The sequence below is a fragment of the Sciurus carolinensis genome, chromosome 18, assembly GCF_902686445.1.
Source record: "Sciurus carolinensis chromosome 18, mSciCar1.2, whole genome shotgun sequence".
In the NCBI taxonomy this organism is placed as follows: domain Eukaryota; kingdom Metazoa; phylum Chordata; class Mammalia; order Rodentia; family Sciuridae; genus Sciurus; species Sciurus carolinensis.
The window spans coordinates 33400864-33424813 of NC_062230.1; the positions used below are offsets into that span (position 1 = coordinate 33400864).

The 23950-nt window shown below is 37.4% G+C and overlaps 1 protein-coding gene and 1 non-coding gene across 6 annotated transcripts in view; one reads left to right on the forward strand and one right to left on the reverse strand.

The window, feature by feature from the left end:
• Positions 1-5319: 5319 nt before the first annotated feature.
• Atf7ip2 (activating transcription factor 7 interacting protein 2) overlaps positions 5320-23950 on the reverse strand; it is a 54746-nt gene continuing 36115 nt past the window's right edge. For 4 of the 5 annotated variants that reach the window (XM_047532734.1, XM_047532732.1, XM_047532735.1 and 1 more), the window contains 5 exons: positions 14124-14197; positions 12860-12921; positions 12155-12224; positions 6330-6415; positions 5320-5733 (listed from right to left, as the gene is read on the reverse strand). In XM_047532734.1, coding sequence (XP_047388690.1) covers positions 5320-5733; positions 6330-6415; positions 12155-12224; positions 12860-12921; positions 14124-14197 — 706 coding nt within the window. Of the gene's footprint in view, positions 5734-6329; positions 6416-12154; positions 12225-12859; positions 12922-14123; positions 14198-18155; positions 18285-23950 lie in introns of those variants that run through there. The other variant, XM_047532736.1, reaches the window with a different exon arrangement.
• Positions 18531-18606, forward strand: Trnae-uuc (transfer RNA glutamic acid (anticodon UUC)). Its single transcript has one exon. It is a non-coding gene; the product is annotated as a tRNA-Glu (tRNA).

The following is a 23950-nucleotide window of genomic DNA, read 5'->3' on the forward strand; positions in this document are numbered from 1 at the left end:
TCCCTATGAAAGAAAACCCTTTCAGCTCTTATTCTGAGCTCCTTGCAAATCTTGTTGTGGCCTTTTCCCTGTTACAGTGAGTATTTTTGAATAAGTTCTCTTCTTACCTGAGGCTAGATTGGTTTTTATGTGACAGAAAACATGGGATTTTATTTTATCAATCCTTCCATTTTCGTATATGTTTGGAAATTTCCATAATGAAAAGTTTTAACGTAATACACGTTGACATTTGAGGAAAGTCACTACAAGAACAGAAAAACAATCAAATTGCTCAGATAAGCAAAATTCTAACAGAAGGAAGGCAAGAGAAAAATGAGCCAACAAAAAGGGTAATAAACACAAAAAGTACAAAACGGTATGGCTCAAATGAGTCTCAATGCACATTCCAGTAACCTCCATAAACAGACGCTCTCGGAATCCATCAGATTGGACTGAAATGAATGAACTGTGAAGCAGACCAGAAGATCACGCTCTGATTCTTCCAACTCTGATATAACTGTTATGTTCTGGAATTTCTGAGGGTCTGAAGGTACTGTCCACAATCTGGTTCTGCTTGGGCCATGGGCTAGGTTGCTGAGAGGCCAAAATGAACACCTGGAGATGGCATGTGAGGTTGTGAGAAATATTCATTGAAAAACATGGCAAGGTCCAGATAGCACCGACTTCCCTCATATGCCAGGAAGTCCAGAGGTGACAGGTTAGACAAATGGCTCCTTTGTCCTCATGGTGAATGCCAGAAAACAGTGCTTCCATCACTGATGGCACCCTGTCCAGTGATGTACAGCTGGACAAGTGTACTTATCCTGTACACAGTGCCCTCAAATCCCTAGTGACCACAGGGGTAGGAGTTTCATAAGCTAGGCTACAGAAGTGACATCATTAATTTGCTTTGTTCCCTGCGTGAGCAGCATTCCAAGGAGCAGCTGTCCTGCTCTGCATGCAAGAAAGCAGCTTTCTGCAGATAACACTAACTTGCCTTCATTCCCAGCACATACTGGAGAGCCAGTCAGTGTCTTTCAAGATAATATTTATCTGGAAATTCCACATCCAGGCTTGCTCTGATCGTTCCCTAGACTTGGCTAGGTTCTTGGGAACAGAGATGGGCATGCTGTTTTACTGTCTTCTTTTTCTCCAGGGATGCCTTACTGAACTAAAAGACTTGGAGATCTAAATTCTCTCATTTTAGTTGAGGACACACATTCAGAAAGGTAAAGCCACCAGCACCAGCAACGTAGCTAGACCCTGTCTCAAAATAAAATATAAAAAGGGCTGGGCATGGGGCTCAGTGGTAAACTGCCCCTGGGTTAGATCCCTGGTAAAAAAAAGAAAAAGGTAATGTCACCTATTTATGGATACATATTAAATGAGTACTAAGAAAACTGGAAACCAGATTTCCCAATCCAAACTTCAACGCCCTGCCATTCCCTTTTGAGTCCCAATTTGTCAACAGCAGGATTTCAGTTTAGCAGGTTGATATTCCATTTGGTCACTCACGTGCAAGCAAAAAAAGTTGATGTCATAGAATAGTAGAACAGTAGTCACTAGAGCTGAAGACAGGAGCAGGGAGGAGGGACAGAGAGAGGTTAGACAGAGTACCAAAATCCTCTGTGGCACAGCAGGGTGACTATTCTCCACCATTCAGCATACATTTTATAAAGAACTAGAAGAGAGGAGTGCAAAGGTTACCATCACAAAGAACTGAAAAATGGTTAAGGAGATGGAAATGTTAATTATCCTGATTTGATCTTTGCACATTGTATGCATGCATCAAATTATCATGCTGAATCCCATAAAGATGCCAATTTTAATTAAAAAAACAAGACAAAACAAAAAGCATCAGTCATGAGAAGACCCACGATTTCTGTCTCCCCTTAAAGACAATTAAATCCAGTGTTGGGAAAGGCTTACTCCATGCTCTGCTAGTGGGTATGTGGGAGGTGGAGCCTTGAGGGCAACGTGTCAGGACCCTACAGACACAAATGCACTATAAACAGAAATACATCAAAGTGCTAAGAGTGATTACCTCCTCTGCAAGGAGGGTGAGTTGGTGGTAAAAAGAGATTTTGGATTTATTAGTGTCTTGTTTATACTTTTCTACTGGGAATATGTTCATATGGTTTTAAAGGATATTTTTATCTCCATGGATATCCCCGAGTGACACAACATCTGGCAAACACCTTGCCACAGTGAATTAGCAGTTAGGAAACAAGGTATTTCTAATCCCTTAGTCACTATTTTCTATTTCTGTGTTTATTGTTATTATTCTGCTTTTGACCATTTCCAATAAGAACTTGCTTCATCCTTGGTATTTCCTATTGTCTCCCTCAAGGGAGAGTGGCTTACCTCTAGACCTGGCCAAAGGGGGCCCCACAGAGGTGCCGAACATTTTTCCGGTGTTCTTTCACTGTAAACTTCTTTATCCTGGTGGACAGTTGATGTCTAAATGTCTGGAATAGTTTTGATCTACAATGTCCCCCAAAGGCTCGAATGTTGAAGGCCCGGTCTCCCCGCTACGTGCTACTGGAAAGTGGTGGAGCCTTTAAGCGATGTGGTCTAAGGGAAAGAAGTAAGGTCACTGGGGATGTGCCTTTGAAGAAGGGGCTCAAGCAATGGTTGGGGAGCAAGAGAGAAAGGAGCTACCAATTAAGAAATCCTCCAGGGAATGTGCTTAGGTAAATGTTCTGGACCCCACTAAAGGCTTTATTCCCTCAGGTCCTTTGCTTTCTTACTCCCCAGACACGGGTTGAGCCCCCTGCGGTCTTTGCATTTCTCACTGGCCCCTTGTAGTCACCTACCTTCTCTTGTGGACCTGAGAGTAATAAAATGCTTATTTCTCCTGTTGCTGTCCTGCCTCCTGTGCCTCACCTGCCAGGTACACCTGAACTGAGCCCTACAGAGCTTGCCTAGAGAGCAGCTCTCAGACAGGTCTGACACCACTGCAATCAGACATGTTGGTCAAGCACAGAGCTGCAGGCACTGAGCCCATTCCTTGGATAGCTGAAGTCTGCTCTGCAGTAGCTACAGGAGCTGCAGGCATCAAAAGGTGTCTCACCCACCTTACACTGAGGACAAAAATGACAAGGTTTGCTTCTCTAGTTTGTCTGGTGTACCTACCTGGGCTTTCCATGCGGAGACCCAAGGCAGCAAGGACAGTGTGCATTCTGTTGTGTCCATCTAGCCCCCCCAGGAAGAGCATGGTAGACAGAGCACGTAACCCAGAACCAAGGAGCTAGATTTGAATTTGGGCCCCACTTACTCTTTGGGTCTCTGTAACCTTGGGCAACACTAATAAACTCCTTGGGTCTATTTCCCCATCTTTAAAATGGGCACAGTATAAAGTATCAGAATGACAAGATTGTTGTGAATCATCCCTCCTCCTCCATTTTCCACGCCCGAATCTCAAGGATTCCTGGTGACTGCGTCAGTCCAGCACGGTCTTTCCTCCACATATTCAATGTGGGCTTGTCAACTTCATCCTGTCTCTTAAGGGAGGCGTAAAGTTTTCCACTGCACTGCAAGCCCAGGTAGCGCCCTGCAGGGTTAGTTCTCTACCACACTCATCTGGCCGCCAGGACTTTGTCTTTAGGCTGGCTCTCCTAGTGTTGCTGGCATGTAACAGTTGAGGTTTTGTCCCTGCCCCTGCAGAAGGCAAGAAACATCAATGCCGCTGAGTCACTCACGTTCAGATGTCTGCTTCCTCATCAGCCTTGCTCGCCCATCCTGAAAGCCTGGCAGCGCTCTGCTGGAGCCCGCATACTTGACTTTCCAGATGGCCTGCTGCGGGGGATGTAGCTTCACTCCGGTGATGGGTGCCAGTCTTGTTCCGATGTCAAGTCTTTGGACGTTACTTATAGAGTGAACACCTATTCTCCAGCTACCTGGGGTAACAACGCGTTCAGGGCGAGCTCCTTGTTCTGGCTACAGGATGCCCTTTGCTGCTCTGAGCTCAAAATGGATCTCTCATTGAGCAGCTCGCCCAGCCAGATGCAGTTCAGAATATGGCTCTCTTTACTGTAATGTTTTGTAAAGACACAGGCAACTGAAAAAAATAACGTTTATTACTGAAGATGTGCAGGCATTCACAAAATGCCAAGGAAACCATAATCTGTTCAGTTTTTGTTTGTTCATTTGTTTAAAATATTAGGGATTGAACCCACAGGCCCTCCACCACCAAGACACATCCCCAGCCATTTCTGAGATGGGGTCTTGCTAATTTGCCCAAGCTGGTCTGGAACTTGCAATTCTCCTGCCTCAGCCTCCTGCCCTGTTCGATTATTGAATCTTACAACTTTCGACTATTTACCAGGAAAGAATGCCTCTCTTTCAAATAATCTTTTATTTTTCTGTTTTCTCAACATCCCTGTTATTAGCTGTCCACAAGGTTTGTCTCCTGAATTCCACTTCTCAAGCCTGTTCCCATGCTTCATTTCTTGGGTGCTCGTACTTCATGTTGGTATGCCCTTAGGGAGAAGTATGACAAGTCCTGTCCAGTAGAGTCCTTGGTGTCACGTCCTCCAAGTAGTGATAGTAGCATTTTGGGAATCAGAAAATTAAAGCCTTAAGTCTATGGTAGACAACTCCACAACTGAAAGTGTGGTCGGACAATAGTTTTTATAAGAGATATTGTATGATTGTGTACACAGCACACAATGTTTAACAAATTATATATATAATTATATATGTTATATAATTATATATATATATATAAAAGTATACAAATAAACTTAGGGAAAACCTCCAGACTATTTCCCCAAATGACTAATATAGTCAATAAAATAAAATAGGAGGGGCAGAAATTCATAGCCCTTAGAATTCAAACAAAATGGGAAGATATTTATTTTTATAAACCTTGGTGCAGATATGCGCTCCAGAGATTATCCGGCCTCAATAAAGAGCCAATTTTTCCTGTCGCTAAATTGGCCCCAAATGAGTCATCAAACGATGATTGTCAATAGAGAAAATGGTGGCCACTTCTATCCCAGGGCTTCTGATAAAAGCAGCAGCTCCAGTCTCCAAAGGAATTGTTCATAACACACCCTAGAAACATGGGTCCACCATAGTGTACGTTGGAGAACACATGCATCAAAAGAACATACTGAATGCAAATCAAAAATTAATGAAGCTACAAGCCACTTACAATATCTTGAAGAGAACTGTCCCCATACAAAAAGGGTGCACAATCTGAAATGTCCCTGTAAAATGGCAAAATAGTGTTAAGAGTAACATTGTAAACCATCAACTTGAATCTGAAAAAAAACAAAAACAAAACAAAACAAAAAACACGTACTACACAACATAAAAATTTTGAAGATTTTTCTTTTAGGTAAGATTTTCAGAAAACCCAGGGATAGATTTTATATCACAAAATGGTCCATATCGCCCAAAAATGTCTTTTGACTGGATAGTAAAATAATATTTGTCGGAAGCCAAAAACTGAGATAAAGTACAGGCCATTGGGAGTGGTAAAGCTTTAATTTCTCCAATTTTCTTCCAAATCAACTTGTTAGTTGAGTTCTCATGGCACAGGAAGAGGTGGTAGCTTTCCACAGGAGCACACCTAGGGTTGATCTTGCTGATGTTCCAAGTCAGGGCGATGCCCATAGGTTTCAGCACACGCTTCACTTTGAGCTCTGGCTTCTGGGGAGGGAGTGTGTCCCCGATTTTGTCCACCAGTTCAGGGAGTAGTGGTGGTGGTTCTGGGAGAGGTGGCAGGTGCTCAAAGGAATCAAAATCCTAAAAGCACATTTGTAAAAAAGTTTAGCAAGCCAGTTTGGTGGGCACTGACTATTTTAAAGTGGTCAACTGAAGCTGTGCAATTATATATTTCCCATTCTTCAATCCTTTTATCAAAATAACAGAACATTTCAAGAATATGTGAGGCTGGATCCGGTCTTTTTAAACATGAGGCTCTTTTGCAGTTAAGATGTCTACACTCTGGAATATCACTAATCCAGAATGGGGTAGGTCTCAGACATTCTGGATAAATATCATATCTTATTTCCAAATTGTTTTCAAACACTGGACTGATTGACATGAAAGTGTCAGTATATGAGAATACCAATTTTCCTCCACCCTCTTCAACAATAGCTATGACAAAACAATTCTTTCTTAATTTGTTGAATGAAAAAAGTATTTTAATTTCTGTAGTTGCTGGAAAATTTAACTGATTTTAATTGAGTAAATAAATAGACTCACAATAGTACATTTTAAAAGCTCACTGAAGTGTTATCTATGTTGAAATGTGAGTCACATGTTTCTTCAAGAGTAAAACAGGTACTTCCCACTCAATCTGGAAGGAATATCCCTGACAGAGCATTTTATATTAGTACCTCGGTTGTATTTCCTGCCACTGGAGTTATGTCTTTTGAACTTAAAACAGTTTTCAAAGGTGACTCCCGGATGGATGCTGGAATTCCTGTGAACAACACAAAGTTTAAAAAAGAAAACATTAGCTCAGTTGGTGTCAAGTCTGCCTAACATGTGAGGCCCAAGGTTCAAGCCTATCAATACTCTCCCCACAGGCACAGTAAAATTCAGAACTGGGGGAGTAGATCAGAGGGAGAGCGTTTGCCTAGCATGTGTGAGGACCGGAGTCTGATCCTCAGCATTACAAGAAAAAAGTAAGTTTACCTGCAATAATTAATTCCATGGCTTTTAAACAGTTTACGTTTTAGGTGGTAAATATGAATTAAAATTATAATACTGTGAAATATGAAAAAAGCTCTTTTGATAAAAGTTCAAGATTCAAAGGCACAAAATACAATTTTCCATTAAGGTAACAACTATTTCCACTTTTTTTTGTGAGGCAGGGTCTTGCTATGTGTGTTGCTCAGGCTGAATGTGAATGTGGGACCCAAGGGCTCCTCCTACCATCAGCCTCCAGAACAGCTGGGATTACTCTCAAACCCAGCTTCAACACTTCCCTCTTAAGATAAACCCATTAGTCACTATGTGACTAGAAAGCAGATACACTTCCACACGGGAGAGGGATAACTGTTAAAGTGATATCTAGACAGATTTCTTTGTTAGACAAGGATGTTTGCAAATACAGAGCTACTTGTAAACACTAAATATGCAAGACACACAAAGCCTGGGAATCCAAATTAAAAGATCTCAGAGGCTAGGTAGGATTAAAGAAATCTCTACCAAAGAGGTCTGTGTTTACCTGAAAGGAATTAGATAAACTGTGGACTAGAGAAAGGGAAAGGAGAGGAAGAGAGGGGGAAGATAGAGGAGATGTGGGTGGAAGGAAGAGAAAGAGGATATAGTAGGTGTGAGAATGGATTGAAAACAACTAGGTAGAGTATCCAAGGGGATGAGGAAGAAAAGGGGTTCTTGCTGAAAGTATTAGAGCTGTGTAATTGAAACCTCAAGAGTTTTAACATATCTAATAAGCAGCAAAAGCACTTAGGTCTATTGTGTGTCCACTGATACAACTGTTTAATATACTTAATGAATCCTCTAAATTAAATTAGTATTTTCTTTTAATTTAAAGAATAAAATTGTATGATACATTTCAAAGTTCATTTATTAGTCACTTCATTTTTATTGGTATTAAAAAACCTATTAGGGACAGGTAATGGCTTCATGATTTTAATTCTAAATGAGTCTGTACAGATTTTTACAGTGACTTAATTAATCAGAACTAGATTTGTGAAATCCTAGTCTGCAGGTTAATCAACATGTAAGAGGTAAAACCACCTCCTTTAAATTTTCAAGGAAACAATTTAACAAAAAAAGAAAATTCTAAGAAACATAATTTCCCATACACAACATCATTTCTTTTATGGAAATGAGGTCCTTAGCAAATTAAAAGAGGCCAAGAGAAACTCCACTTTGTGGGAATAAGGGGCAAACAGGATTTTTATCCCTGCCCAGCTGAAGCCCTATGTGATCCCAATGTTAATGTCTCTAAATACTCTCCGCCTTTTGTGATGGTATCTTCAGGACTTTGTATTCTCAAAGCCGCAGTAGCCAGAAGCCAGTTTCAAGCTTCTTCATTAAACTGCCAGGTGAAAACTGGCCTCTGGTTTCAACAGTGTGCCTGTCAGATCCTTTGCTACATTATATGCACATGTGGATGCACACATCCGTTCATGTTAGTACTTTACTATAAAAATTATTTGTAGGGATAGGGTTGTGGCTCAACGGCAGAGTGTTCGAGTGGCACATGTGAGGTACTGGGTTTGATCCTCAGCACCACATAAACATAAATAAATAAAATAAATGTACTAGGTCAATCTAGAACTAAAAAAACTATTTAAAAAATTAAAAAATAAAGTTGAAGATGCCTTCACATTTAAAAAGAATTATTTTTAAAGCTTCTACTTTTGAAATGACTGATTCAGAAATACAGCTTACAAACAGTAAAATGTATCCATTTTAAGTACAATCCTTTGAGTTTTCACAAATGTATATGCACTTATGAAACCATCACCAAAATTTAAGATACAGAATATTGTTATCGCCCAAAGGTTCTTAAGCATCTCTTCTTTTTTCCATGATCATATAAAAAAAAATTTCTTCATACATGTATGTAGGGCAATAATGTCTGTCTCATTCTACTGTATTTTCCATCCCTACCATCCCACTCCTCCCCGCTGCATAATCCAGAGTTCCTTCATTCTTCCCACCTCAGACTATGGATCAGCATCTGCTTAACAGAGAAAACATTCAAACTTTAGTTTTTTGGGATTGCTTTATTTTGCTTATCATGATATTCTCTAGTTCCATCCATTTACTTGCAAATACCATCCCTTCTTAATCCCTCTTACCTCTAGTCCCATGAAACCACTGGGGTTTGTGTCACTAAAGATTCGGTTAGGGTCAGTCATGGGGGTATACAACTGTAACCCCAACTTTTCAGGAGGCTGAGGCAGGAAGATCACAAGCAAGTTTAAGTCCAGCCTTGGTAACTGAGACCCTGTCTCTAAATAAAATAAAAAAGGCTAAGGCTAGGGATGCAGCCCAGTGGTAGAAGACTTGCCTAGCATGGGTGAGGTCTGGGTTCAACCCCCACCACCAATTAAAAAAAAAAAACAATTAAGGTTGCCTTTTCTAGAATTTCACATAAATTGAATCACCATAGCATGTAGGACTCTTTTACCCAGTCTGGTATTTCTGAAATGTATGCACTGATTCTATATATCAGTATTTTGTTGTTTTTCTGGTTGAGTGTTCAATTGTATGGCTATGTACTCTTATTTGTGCATTCATTTGTTGATGGACATTTAGGCTGATTCTAGTTCTGGACTATATGAATAAAGCTGCTGTGATCACTTGCGTAAGCGTGTGGATGTAGGTTTTTGTTTCTCTCGGGCAAATATGTGTAAGAATGGACCCACAGTGTCATAAAAGAGTGTAGTTGGTATTTTAAGAAACTGCCTAACTACTTCTTCGTTTCATTATTTCACATTCTTACTTGCAAAGTGTAAGAGTCCAAAGCTGTTGCACATCCTCACCAACTTCAGGTGTTCAACTGTTTTCCTTTTGTTATTCCACAGGATGTGTGGTGGTACCTCGCTATGGTCTTCATTTGCTTAAGGAGAATGATGTCTCCTCGTGCTCACTTGCCACCCCTTTATCTTTACTGAAGTATCATATTTGCTTTCCCCCCACCATCTCATAGTGAAAGTTTAGATTGTCCATTTTAGACGTTTATTTTTTCTAATATGAACATTTAATCCTAATTAATTTCCGCTGTAAGCACTGACTCTTTTAGCTGTATTGCATACATTGTAATACGCCATCTTTAAATTTTCATTCAGTTCAGAATATTTTCTAATTTTCCTTTAAGGTTTCTTCTTTTAATCATAGGTTATTGAGAAGTCTGTTTAGTTTCCAAATAATCAGGGATTTTCCAGCTACATTTCCGTTATAGATCACTCATTTAATTCTGTTATATCAAAGAATACATTCTGTATGATCATAATTCTTTTACATACGCTAAGGCTTGTTTTATGGTCCAGAATCTGATCTGTTATTGCATGTTCATGCACTTAACAGAATGAGTATTTGATCATAAATTCTAGACCAGCCTGGGTGACAGAGGTAGCTCTGTGACTGAGCACTGACCTAACATGTGTGAGGCCCTGGGTTCCTGCTATCTAGTACCCCTCCACACATACACAGAATGTGTACTTCTGGTTTGAGTTAAATGTTCTATAAATGTCAGGTATGTTATACTGGTTGACACCTTAGCTTTCTCTAAAGTCTTACTGATCACTTTCTTTCTACATATTAATTACTGAGAAGAGATGTTGAAATCTCTAATTAAAATAGTTTATTTTTCTATTTATCCTTTTGCTCCTGTCAGTTTTTGCATAAGGGACTTGGCAGTTCTGCTGTGAAGTACATACAGGACTTTGTAATGATCAAACAGCCTTCTTTACCAGGGCAATAGTCCTTACCTACTTGCCCAGTAACACAACCACCCCAGTTTTCTTATGAGTAGCATTTGCATGATTTCGTGTTTTATCTTCTTCCATCCTTTACATTTTAAACTATCCATACATTTATATTCAAAGTGCATCTTTCACAAATATCACAAAGAGATGAGTCTTGTTTTGTTAGTTTGGCAGTGTTTGTTTTCTCGTGGAGTGTGTAGACACTTATTATCAACACAGTTGAATTCAAATCTATCATTCTGCCTTCTGTTGTAGATCAATCTTGTATATTCTTTGTATGCTTCTTTGTGGCTTCTCTTATTTTAAGAATTCTATTTCCACAGTTGTTTTATTTCCTCTAATTACTACTCTAGGCATTACCATATGTATCTTAAATCATACTCTATCTTCAAGTAACACCATTCCACTCTCACAGGATGCCAGGCCTTCAAACAGCACACCTGCATGCATCCCTCTGGTCATCTTTTGCACTGTTATCATACATTAACTTCCACATATATTAAAAACTTCACAAGACGATGTTTTATTTCTTAGTATAGATCCTCTTTTCATCTCGTATCATTTTCCTTTTACTTGAATTTTATTTGATAAAATAAACGTATTTTGCTCATCTAAAAAACTTAATTTTCCTTCAATTTTTGAAAGATATTCAAGTAGAATTTCAGGGAGACAGTGATTTTCCTCCCATCCTTTTAAAGAAGCCATTTGATTGTCTTTTGGCTTGCATGGCTCTAGCCAAGAAATCTGTGAACTCTTTGTTCTTCTATGTTGTATTTTCACTTTTTTCATGTGTTTAGGAACTTGAGTATAGAAGAGGCTGGTGTGGTTTTCTTTTCTTTTTTTCTTTCTTTCTTTCTTTTTTTTTTTTTTTTGTGGTGCTGGGGATTAAATCCAGGGCCTTGGGCTTTCAGAGACAAGGACTCTACCAACTGAGATATATCCCCAGTCCAGTACGGTTTTCTTGATGTTTATCTTCCTTGGACTTTATAGAAGTTCCTGGACAGGTGACTCATGCTTATTAAATCTGAAAGGGACCATATCACTAATTCCCAGGACCAGGTGACTCTATTTCACTTTTTCTCTTAAGTTGGAGAAAAAGCGCACTATTGTCACTCTCGCTTTACATGTTCAAAACATGCATGAAGTAAGCCTCTACATTCATTTCCTGCTGTGTTGTATCCTTTCAGTCACTACTGTTATGTGCCATGAGGAGAAAAGATTCATAATAGCCCCAAACTACCCAGATGGCTTTCAAAGGGTGAATGGATAAATAAGTTATGATACATCCGTGGCATGGGCTGTTACTTGGACATAAAAAGGAACACAGCAACATGAACAACCTCAAGAGAATAATGCAAAGTCAAAGTCAATCTCAGAAGGACATATATTCTACCATATTTATGTAACATTTGTGAAAAGACAATTACAGTCATGAAGTGGTTGCCAGGGGTTAGGGACTATGCACAAAAGGAAGATGTGGCTATAAAAAGTGCCATGAGGGCTGGGGATATAGCTCAGTTGGTAGAGTGCCCTGGGTTGAATCCCCAGCACCACAAAAAAATAAAACAAAGATGGCATGAAGAAGCCTTGTGGTGACAATTATACAAATCCACACATGTGATAAACTGTATAAAACTACAAATATATGCACATTAACACATGAAAACAAACTTCATAAATTTCAAAAATGCATTTTGAGTTGTAACCCTTCCCACTTTCTTAAGAAAAACAAAACAAAAAACCTTTACCTGTGTTGCAGTTGGACAGGCCTTCTTTGGTCAAATCAATAACAAAATCAAGTTTCTTCTTCTCTACGCTCTGAAAAGTTATTGTAAAAAAATGAAATTTTGCTTCAACAGCAGAAAATGATTTTAAAAGACGAAACACAAAATTTTAAATTAACTTTTTTTTTTCCGGCTAGGGATGGAACCCAAGCCCTTAAGCATGTTAGCAAGTATTCTACCACCGAGGTACACCCCCAAGATCTAAATTAACATTCACAGGCTAGAAACTGAGCACTCTACGTTTCTTATAGTCTAATTTAACTCTACTATAAAAGAGAAGTCCCTAAAAAATACTGCATCGTTTCTGAGAATATGCTTAAGAATCCAAATGAACTGGTAAATGGGTATGGTCATGAAATATGTTTATCACTAGCTGTCTGTCATTCAGAGTGTACGCTGGACTGGACCCTGACTATGTGAACTAGTTGGATATTAATTTGTGTGCATGTCCATCTTTCTGTCTCTTTCTTTCTCTCTGTCTCACACACATGCATACACAGACAAATGGAGGTATTGTGGGGGAGGGTCCACTGAAGATACCACCCCATTTCCCATGAACTAGCAAAAGACTCAATGACAAAACTAAGGTGTCTAGTGCACAGCAACATTAAAGATCCCAAAACAAAGCATAATTTAAATAAACAATCATAAACAATGATTATTACCCACCCTGACTTCTGCTATAGCATTAGGTGAATTGTTGAAATTTCTTGATGTAATTTTTCTAATATCTGAAATAAAATTATTAAAATGAATGCATTTGATAAGTTTATTGAACTATTAAACATTTATGGTCTTAATTCATTAACATATGAAATAATGGGGGTGCTAATTAACTGTTAATTATGTAACCATAAAAAGTTACATAAAATTTACTGACTTTACCTATTCCCCAAACTGATGATCTAGTGTTAAAAGAATCTTTTCTTTCTGTAAATTTACAACTTTATTAGCTCTGGAAATTATTTCAGCATTTGAAAAAGTAAGCTTGAATATGTAACTCTTTATTGTTTAATACTAGGGATTGAACCCAGGGCCTTACACACAAGTTATTTGAGCACTCTACCACTCTACATCACCAGCCCTTTACAAATTTTAATTTTGTCCACGTTGACCTGGAATTTGCCATCTTCCTGTCTCAGCCTCCCAAGGAGCTGTGATACAGGCATGTGCCACCACACCCAGCAGCAACTATTTTTGAATCCATAATATTGTTGAAATAGATTGCCTGAGATGGATGAGGAGCATTCTTTCTGGAACCAGTTGGAAGCCTCAATTAAATACTTAGCATCTTTTGTAGCTCTTTGATATACAAATTGTGGAGAAAATTAAGTAGCTTCATAAATGGAGGTCAAGTTTTTTGAGATTAACTACTCTAATAAAGTGAAACACGAAGCAAAAACAAGGAATTTTGGGTAGGAAATTATGGGTTGAAAAAGATGGCTATGTTTAGAGAAATTTATCAAGGAAGCCTAAGGTTTTTTACAAAGTATAATAAGACACAAACTCTAAAGAAAAAGAAGTATTACAAAACAAAAAGAAGTTAAAAAATGAAGGTGATAAACTTGAAATGTAGAATAAACTATAAGATAACCTAATAGGTGAAAAGACAGGAAAGAAAACACCAGCAGCAGCAACAGCAACTCAGGCAAACAATGAACAAAATGATATACACGAAAGTAATTTTGTAACTTGTAAGATAAATTAGAAAAACAGTAAAGAAACAAAAGGCTACAATTTGATAAAACATAAGATTAAAAAGAAATATCAATTACATTAGGAATCATATTTAGGTATTATTAATCATACAGATATCAGGACATTTTCAGCAAAGACACAGGTTTTATTTTAGAAAAAGGTTAGTATTCAATTTTTTAAACAAATATTTAAACTTTCTAATTTGATAGATCATATTCTAATCAAGTTGAGATACCTGTTGGATTTGATGTAACTGGAGTTGTCAAATTAGGACTTTCCACAGAAATCAACATAACATCATCATTGTTACTAAAATGATAAAAAAATTAAAAACAAAAATAAAACTAAACATGCATTACCAGACTTAAACGTGCAATTAGTGGTTAGAATTCCTTTATTATTTCATAACATGTTTTAACTGAACCATTGGCAGGGGGGATAAAAGTCAAATACTTAAGGAACCCCAGGATTCCCAATTCATTTATAGGACCAAAAGTACATTGAACTCCAATACAATAGACCCATAAAACTTAGTAGGGATGTAAGCAACTCAGTGAGACCCTGTCTCTAAATAAATACAAAAAAAGGCTGGGAATGTGGCTCAGTGGTTAAATGCCCCTGGGTTCAATCCCCAGTACAAAAAGAGAAAACAAAAAACAAAAAATAGCAGGGATCTATTCCAAATGACTCCAAATGGCTCTGGGGCTGTGGCTCAGTGGTGGAGCACTTGCCTAGCACATGTGAAGCACTGGGTTTGATTCTCAGCACCACATATACATAAATGAATAGAATAAAGGTCTATTGACATCTGAAAAAAATAAAACTTCTTTAAAAAAAGATTCCATATATTACATAAAGATACTATATACATAAATATATAATTATCACTCCAGTACATATACTTTCATAAAAATGAAACACATAACTGAAAGAAACCCATTAAGCCTCATAAAGACACTTCTGACTCTTGAAGATGCAGGACTATAATAAATAAAGTTATTTTAAAAGTAAGAGCAGCTACTCTATATTGTAGTCATAATTTACCAAAAATGTTCTAAACTCAGGCAAGGATGGTGACTGATGATGTTTATGGTTCTGAGCCAGAACATCTTATGCTGACCTTTTGACCCTAACTCTACTTTCATGAGTTCGACATTTTAAACCACAATTTTCTTAAGAAAACTTTGAGGCAAACTGCATTAAGCTAATTAAGATGCTGGAGGGATTTTGCAGCATGATTATACAATTCTCTTGTACATGTCTTATATTTTTAGCATTTGTATTTAGGTCTAGGATTCATTTTAAGTTAATTTTTATATATGGTGTGAAGAGTTGAGGTTTATTTTTTCCCCTCAAGTTATTCCAGCCATATCTGTAGACAGGAAAATCTTTTCCCTATTCGATTACCTTGGCACCTTTCTAGTAAACCAGTAGCTGGAACTGGCATATATCCTCGCCTGTCAGTTGAGCTGCATACTTACCCTTAGACCAATGCCGCTGCCTTCACTGCTGCAGCTTTACAGCAGGTCCTGAACTCAGGTACCGAACTCTGCCAGCTTTGTTCTTTTATAACACTGTTACTCATCTGGGTTTTTGCAGTTTCATGTAAGTTTTTTTTTTTTTTTTTTTGGTTTGCTTTAGTATATTGGACATCTTTCTAATACAAACTATGAGAAAGCAATTCCAATTTAATGGAAGAGATGCCAAGAGATTCAAGATTAATGTTATCCACTATTAGCATGTAAACCTGAGGGAAAGATCAGTGAGTTTCATGTAAGTTTTTTACCAGTTTGTTACTTTGTAGAATGAAGCCTGCTGGGAGTTTGGGATTGCACTCCATGAACAGAACAACTTGGGTGGGGTGTCATATTAATAATGAATTCTCTTGATAATGATTCAGAAGTGTGGCATATCCTCCCACCATTTATTTACAATATTCAGAACTATTTTGGAGCTGGGGATACAGGTCCCAGGGCATAAGGCCCTGGGTTCAATCCACAAAAAAAAAAAAAAAAAAAAAAAAATTTGTAGTCTCTCTTCTATCTATCATTTATTTTTGCAGTGCCAGGAATCAGCCCAGGACCTCACACAAGCTAGGTAAGCACTCTTCCAGCAAGCTGCATTCCCAGCACACTTTGTAGTCTTAAGTTAGGTTTTATACATATTTCGGTTTACCCCAAGTGCACTACATTCTGTGATGGTATTGTAACTTCCAATTGTTAACTGCACACAAAAATACTTCAGAGAAATACATACATAGAAATCAAAAAATACTTCTACTTCCGCATATTTACTATTTCTGGAAGTTTACATTACTTTACATAGACCTAAATTCCTCTCCAGTACTATTTTCCTCCTGCCTGAAGAACTTCCTTTAAAATTCCCTGTAATCCAGGTATGCTCATTATCTATTTTCCCACTTTTTTTTAGTTAAAAAATGTTTTTCCCCTGTACTTTTAAAGATTATTTTCACAGATATAAAATTTAAAATGGAAAATTCACTTTATCTTTTGAGATTTTTAAGATACTTTCCATTTCAATAGTTTGCGTAGCTTACATCAACAAGTCAGTTAATACTCTAAATTTTTGTTCCTTTCTATGTGATGTCTTTTATCCCTGGTTGCATTTAAAGTTTTTCCTTTACAGACTTCTAGCAATCTGAAATGTGGGACAGGATGTCACTGCATGGTTTTATGTTTCTTCTGCTTGGAGTCTGTTAGCTTTTTTTTTGTTTTGTTTTTATGGGTTTAAAGTTTCCATCAGACACTGTATCTCAGAATATCTTTCCTGCTCCTGCCTTAACGATACTCCAAAAACATGTATACAGGTGCCAGATTCTATTTACCTCTGATGCTCTGTTTTTGCTTTTTCTGTCTTTTCCCTCTTCATGCTTTAGTTTGAACAGTTTCCATTCCTACTTCATTGATTTTTAAAACAAAGACTACTTTTCGAGTTACTGTCTTTTTCATTTCTGTAAGTTCAGCTTGTGTTTTTATATCTTCCATTTCTTACATCTCCACGTTTTCCTCTATACTGTTGAACATGGAGAGAAAACTAATAGCTCTTTTATGGCACTGTCTGCTGAATCCATCAAATATATTGTTTCCAAGTCTATCACTCAGTTTTCTCCTTGTTAATAGGTCACATTTTTGCAGCTTTGCATTCCGGGCAATATTTTAATTAGATGTGTGCTGTTGGGTGAGGCACTTTGTTTCATTCCTTCAGTGTTGGATTTTCTTCTAGCATGCAATTAAACTTCTTGGGATTATTTTGAATCTTCTGAAATTTGCCTTTGGTTTTTTTAGTATGAGGTCCTTTGCAGTCTTTAGTCTAGGGATGACTATAACCATCTGTGGACTTTATTTGTTGCTCCTTAGAGTCTCTTCATTTTAGTCAGTGGGAAATCAAAATACTTTCAGAATTGTTCGTTCTTCTTTCCAATGCTTCTTTCTTCTGTCTCATGTTATTTCTTCCTTTATGCATGGAACCGTATTTAGGCAATGATTCAAGAAATCACCTTCACAGATCTTCAGAGCTCCACTGTGCACTTTCTTCTTCACAAATTCTAGCCAACTCAAGACTCTCCAATCTCAAGTAGTCTAAACTCAGAAGGACTACTAAACTCTGATTCTTCCTCCCTGCTCTTTGACCTGGAAAACGCCTCCAGGCAATAAGCCTGTGATAGGGTTCATTTCATTGTTTCCCTCATCTCAAGGAAAAGAAACTTCAGATCCTCATTGAACAGAGTCCTGACATAATTCTTTTTTTCTCTTTTAGACTGCTTTTCAAGTTATTTAATGGCTACAGGAACCAATCTTTTACCATGTTTCATGGGCAGAAACAGAACTTTTCTACATATTTATTTCATCTGTGAAATGAACTGTTTTTATGCAATTTCAAAATGTGGATTTAACAATTTTTATATCAAATTTATCAATGAGAGATTCTAACAATTGCTATTATTTCTAAGAAACAAAATCAATGTTCTTATCTAAATTTCAAGTAGTTCTCAGAGGTTCATTATACTATAGTCAAAATCCCTTATCCATCTCAAAATTCTTCATTAAATTTTTCTTTAATTGCTAATACTATCATGCTATTTAGGAGTGTAAGAAACTATGTGCAGAGAGTTTAAGACACTGTGTGTAGGAGCTAAGTATTCAGTGACACCCATGAAGATCAGGGCATCCTGGTGAGCTTCCAGATGCAATCCATGAAAGACTAAGTCTCAGGAACCACAGTGAATGAGAAGTAGGAAAAGACTCACCAAGATTGCAACAAGTCTCAAGTAGACGAGGTGATTAGACCATATTCTATTTGACAAGCAGAGGAAAGGATGAATGGGTCTACACCAAAATGTTATCATTTAGAGCCTTAACAAATTCAGGAATTATCAAGTATGCCAACAGATAGAATCAAATGACTGGACACTGACGGAAAAAGAAAAGAAACAGATACATAGGTGATTCAATACTAGAGTTATAAAACAAGGGCATTAAAATAACTATGATTAATAGTTTTAAAATACGGAGGGAAGCCAGGTATGGTGCTATATGCTTATAATCCCAGCTACTCAGAGGTTATGGCAGGAAGATTATAAATTCAAGGGCAGCCTAAACAACTTAGTAAAATCCTGTCTCAAGCTGGGGAGATAGCTCAGTTGGTAGAGTGCTTGCCTTTCAAGCATAAGGCCCTGGGTTCAATCCCCAGCACCAACAAAATAAAAAAAAATAAAAAAATAAAATAAATAAAATTTAAAAAAATCCTGTCTCAAAATAAAATAAAAATGTGGGGATATAGGTCAGTGGTAGAGAGCTTACCTAGCATGCAAAAAGCCCTAGGTCCAATCCCCAGTGACATATACCCACGCACTAAAAATATGAAGGAAAAAATGGTGAAGTAATTAAAACAGATACAGCATTCATCAAAAAAAGTAGAATCCATGAACAGAGGGATACACTGAAATTAAGTGCAGTTAGTTTAATACAGACATTATTAAGGAAGGAAAGAGACTTAGGGACTGGAAAGGTATTTGTACTAAATATATCAGAAAATAAACTTGAAAAAAGATAGGTAACTCAAGATGAAATGAAGCAAGTCTTACACTTCATGAAGGATATCCAAGTGACTAACAAATATGAGACTGCGTGCTTAGTTTCGTTATTAGAAGGAAAAACAAAAAACCATTTTGAGGTGTCATTTACTATTATATCTAAAATCAGAGACAGATTATACTGAGTGTGATGGGCTGACAGATCTGGCTTGAGAATGTTACAGGCCAGACTCTAAGGGAAATGACTAAACAGACTCCATTTTGCTGAGATTCCATATTATGCAGGAAATAAGCTTCTCCCATAGGAACACCCCACCTCTGTACCCATCATCACTTACTTAGTGTGACATGTTTAACAATACAGAATGACAATTCCTATGTAAAGAAAGATTGCTCTCTTTTGATTCCTATTGCTCCTAAACAATGTACCATGTGAACACTGATTGTGTGGATGTTAGCAACCATTCTTTGTACCTAGGTAAGGGTCATTTTGACACACTTCTCCCTCTGTCGATCATCTCATGATGTTAGTTTGTAATTTCGAATCATAGCAACAGACATTATGATTGATGTGATTTTTGGTATAAGAACCCCTACAACCCTGTGGTCGGGGCTGTTCTCCCAATAGCCATTTTTTAGGGCATTGTGTGAGACAGTCAGCTGGCCAGCTTAATAAAGACTCTCAAATTTGGACTTCTCAGTGGTGATTGGTCTTTTCTTAAGTTGTGCCCCATAACAAGGAGGGTTGGCAAGGATATGCAATAACAAAAATCTCATGTACTTGCTGTGGGAGTACAACTTAATGCAACTTCTTTGCTTGGCAATATCTATCAAATCTAGAAATACACATAGCCTATGAGGCTCCATGAATATGTCCAATAGAAGTGCATATGTGTATTCATGAAAAGACATGTAAAAGAATGTTCATGCAGCACTACTTATAACATGCAGCACTACTTATAATTTCCCCAACCTGAAAGCAATTCCAGTGCCTGTGGACTGAATGGTTGATTGTGGCATATTCATACAATGGACAGAATACAACAATGAGAATGGGCAAACTACTGCTGCCAAGCAACAGTGGAAGGATCTCATAACACAATGTAGGCAAGAGCAGCAACACTCAAGAGTTTGTTGTCTTGTCTCCACATACATAAGTGTGAAAAGCAAGCAGAAACAATTTAAAATAGAGGGGGTGGATACTTAAGTCCATGTGGGAGTAGGGAGACTGGTCACTGGCAGGGAAGGCACAAAGCAGACAACATGTCCTTGGCATTTCTTGGTTTGTTTACTTTGCAAAAATTCATCAACCTATCTTAACACTTGAGTCTATAGAGCTATTAATGCTTATCCTAAGAAATCCATCTATAAATCTGAAAATGAAAGGACAGTCTAAATGGTATCTCACTACAATTTGCTTAATGATATCTGATTTTCATGTAACTGTTCTACTGACTGATGCTAACAACAGTTCTTTTTTAATAAACCATATTCCAAGGATATGGGTAAACTGATGATCATCACAGTAGTGGAAATGTGCCTAATGTTTCTTCCCCCATGCTGAGGCTCAAACACAGGACCTCATAATTTCTAGGCAAGGACTCTACCATTAAGCTACATCCCTGGCCCTTTTAATTTTTTCTGGAGACAGGTCTCACCAAGTTGTGCAGGCTGGCCTTGAATCTTCTCAGAGTTCTGATAAGTCAGCCTAGCATGATTGCTGCTTAGATTTTATCTTCAAGAAAATTTTTTGCATATAACTAATTTATTCAGACAACGTTATTATATAGTAGTTAAAAATGCGGAGTTCTAGAGACAATGTCTGGATCTAAATTATGGCTATGCCATTTACTAGCTGAGTATTTTGGGGCAAAAACTTTGCTTTGGCTTTAACTAGAAAAAGAAGTAAAAATTTATTATTAAAATTACATGAATTTCAATAAAGAATGAGTTGAAAGGGTTTGGGCTGTAGCTCAGTGGTAGAGTGCTAGCCTCGTGTGAGGCACTGGCTACGATCCTCACCACCACATAAAATAAGTAAAGATACTGCGTCCATCCATAACTAAAAAATATTTTTAAAAAAAGAATGAGTAGGAAGAAGCACATGCAAAACAGTAGGAAATTTCTTAAAATACTGTAGCTGGTAACTTCCCCCCCCCCCTTTGTGTCTCTCTCTGTAAGCACTTACTTGGGTTGGGTCTGGCTTAGTGGCACAGTGCTTGCCTAGCATGTGTGAGGCACTGGGTTCAATTCACAGCACCACATATATATAAATAAAAGAATAAAATAAAGGTTTATCAACATCTAAAAAATTCAAAAAAATTCATATGAAATTCAATTTAAGACTTTTTAGGAAGTATTAACATTTTGTTCAATGAACATTTGTTAAGTGGTCTGTTCTTGGTGCCTTAGACCGTCATGCTTAATCTTCATCTTTGCAAAGGACTACATGTAAAGGCATTCCTATTTTTAATCAAGATTCTTCTTCATCAAATAGGTATTGCAGGTATAATCCTTGTCTTCTACTAGCTTCTGCAGGTCAGTTGTTACTGTCTTTTCAATTTTCTTCATATTCTAAAATGAAAAGTGCTTAAACTTCTAAATCTAACCAATGCTATAGACATAGAAAGCTATTAACAGCACTAATTCCATTCTAGGGCACCAGAGAACAACAATTACAAAACCTCCTGGCTTTCTCCAGCATCAGGATAATAATATGGAGAACCATGCATTTCTTATTTGCTTTCTTTTAATGATTATTTCATGTGTATATAAAGAATATAAACTGATATGTAGAATACCTATGATGGAGCCCTCATGCTTGATCAACTTGAAAAACTGCATTTAGAATAAGTTTTTTAAGGAAAGAAAAAAATTTTTAAAATTATCCTGGTTTCTGTGGGTACATAAGAAGAGAATAATACAGTTTAGGAATTCTGGTTGAGGTTTTCTCTTGAGGATTTTGGCATGAGCTGGTGTCATCTGAAAGTCTGACCAGGGCTGAAGGATTTGCTTCCAATACAGTTTGTTCAGAGTCAGGCAGGGCAGTCAGTACACACCTGTAATCTCAGCAACTCCAGAGGCTGAGGCTGGAGAATCCCAAGTTTGAGTTCAGCCTCAGCAATTAAACAAGGTCTTCAGCAACTTAGTGAGATCAAAATTTTAAAAAAGGACTGGGGATATAGTTCAGGGTTAAGCATCCCTGGGCTCAATCTCTAGCACAAAAAACTCAGCAAACACCACCAACAAAACAACTAATTCACAAAGCTCTTGGCAGGACGCCTCACTATGTGGAACTCTGCTCGATGTCCCTGTGACATGACAGTTAACTTTTCCCAGAGCAAGTAATCAATGAGAAAGTAAGTAGGCTATGATGTCTTTAATGTCTATTATGTCTACAATGTCATTTCCGTCATATTCCATTCACTAAAAGTGAGTCACTAAATATAGCCCAAAATGAAAATAAAGAGGAGAAGTATCAAAACATTTGTGGACATATTTAAAAATTCATCACAGGTGCCAAGCCTCTCTCCTGCCTTCCAAATATAGGGAGAATCCAGTTTGAAGGATTCAGAGCCTCATTATTCATTATTCAGAGCCTTTAAAATTTCCAACACACAATATGCAAGATTAAAAAAAAAAAAAAAAATCAAAGATGTACTAAGAAACAGGACAAAGATGAAAAATGGCAACCAGAAATAGCACTCAAAGTGCCCCAGGAGAGTCATCAGATGTACACCAGAAAACAGACTAAAATAATGAATGCATGGATTGGCAGGATGAAAAATTTCACCAGAAACTTGACTCTATATAAAATAATCCAATGGAAATGGAAGAACTGAAAACACACAAACTGAAAGTAAGATTGATTTTGATTAATTCTTGCAATACTAGGGATTGAAACCAGGGCCTCACACATGCTAGACAAGTACTCTAGTACTGAATTACAGTCCCAGTCCTGAAACTAAGAATTGAATATAGGGTGTTTGAAGAGAGGATGAATAAGCTGGAACATAAGAGAAAATATTCTGAGCGAAGTATGAAAAGCAGAAAAGACAGGATATACAGAAAAACATAACATTGGAACAGCAGACAAAGGAAAGATACAGAAGGTCACAGAATCAATGCCTGATGAGATAATGGCCAAGAATTAGCAAACTAGATGATACCAAGCCACAGACGCAAGAATTATTGAGCCACAATCAGTATAAATTAAAAAACAAAACAAAAACACATACCACCCCACTAGAACATTACCTTCAAAGAAGCAAGAAGGACTGATGTGGAAAACTCAGTAGCAATTATAAAAGTCTGAATTACATGTAATGATCTCTTCAAAGCACTGAAAGAAAATAACTGATCCTAACAATACTATACCCAGGTTAAAATATTCTTTAAAAATAAAGACAAAATGCAAGTTATTTTCAGATAAAATTGACAGAATTTATTCTCAATAGAACAAGAAAGGAAAGATGGAGGGAGGGAGGGAAAAGAGGAAGGAAGGTAGGAAGGAAAAATAAGTGTTCTTCATGGGGAAGAAAAAAATTTAACCCCAGATATAAAGATAGAAATACAGAAAAGAGGGGCTGGGGCTGTGGCTCAGCAGTAGAGCACTCACTCAGTACATGTGAGGCACTGGGTTCGATCCTCAGCACCACATAAAAATAAATAAATAAACTAAAAGAAAAAATAAACTTTAAAAAAATAAAAAAAAAAAAGAAATACAGAAAAGAAATGGAGAGCAGCTCAGGACGGACAGTGTAACTCAGTGTAGAGTGCCTACCTAATAGGTACAAGGCCCCTGGGTTCAATCCCCAACACCATGGGGGAGGGGGGAGGGGATAACACTAAATAAATAACATTATAAAATACTAATAACATCATCTTATGGGATCTAAAATATTGTAAAATTAAAATGCAGGAAGACATAAAAAGATGGGATAGCATTAAACACATTTAGTGTTCAAAGGTCAAGCCAGTGACTACAAAATAATAAATGGACTTCATGT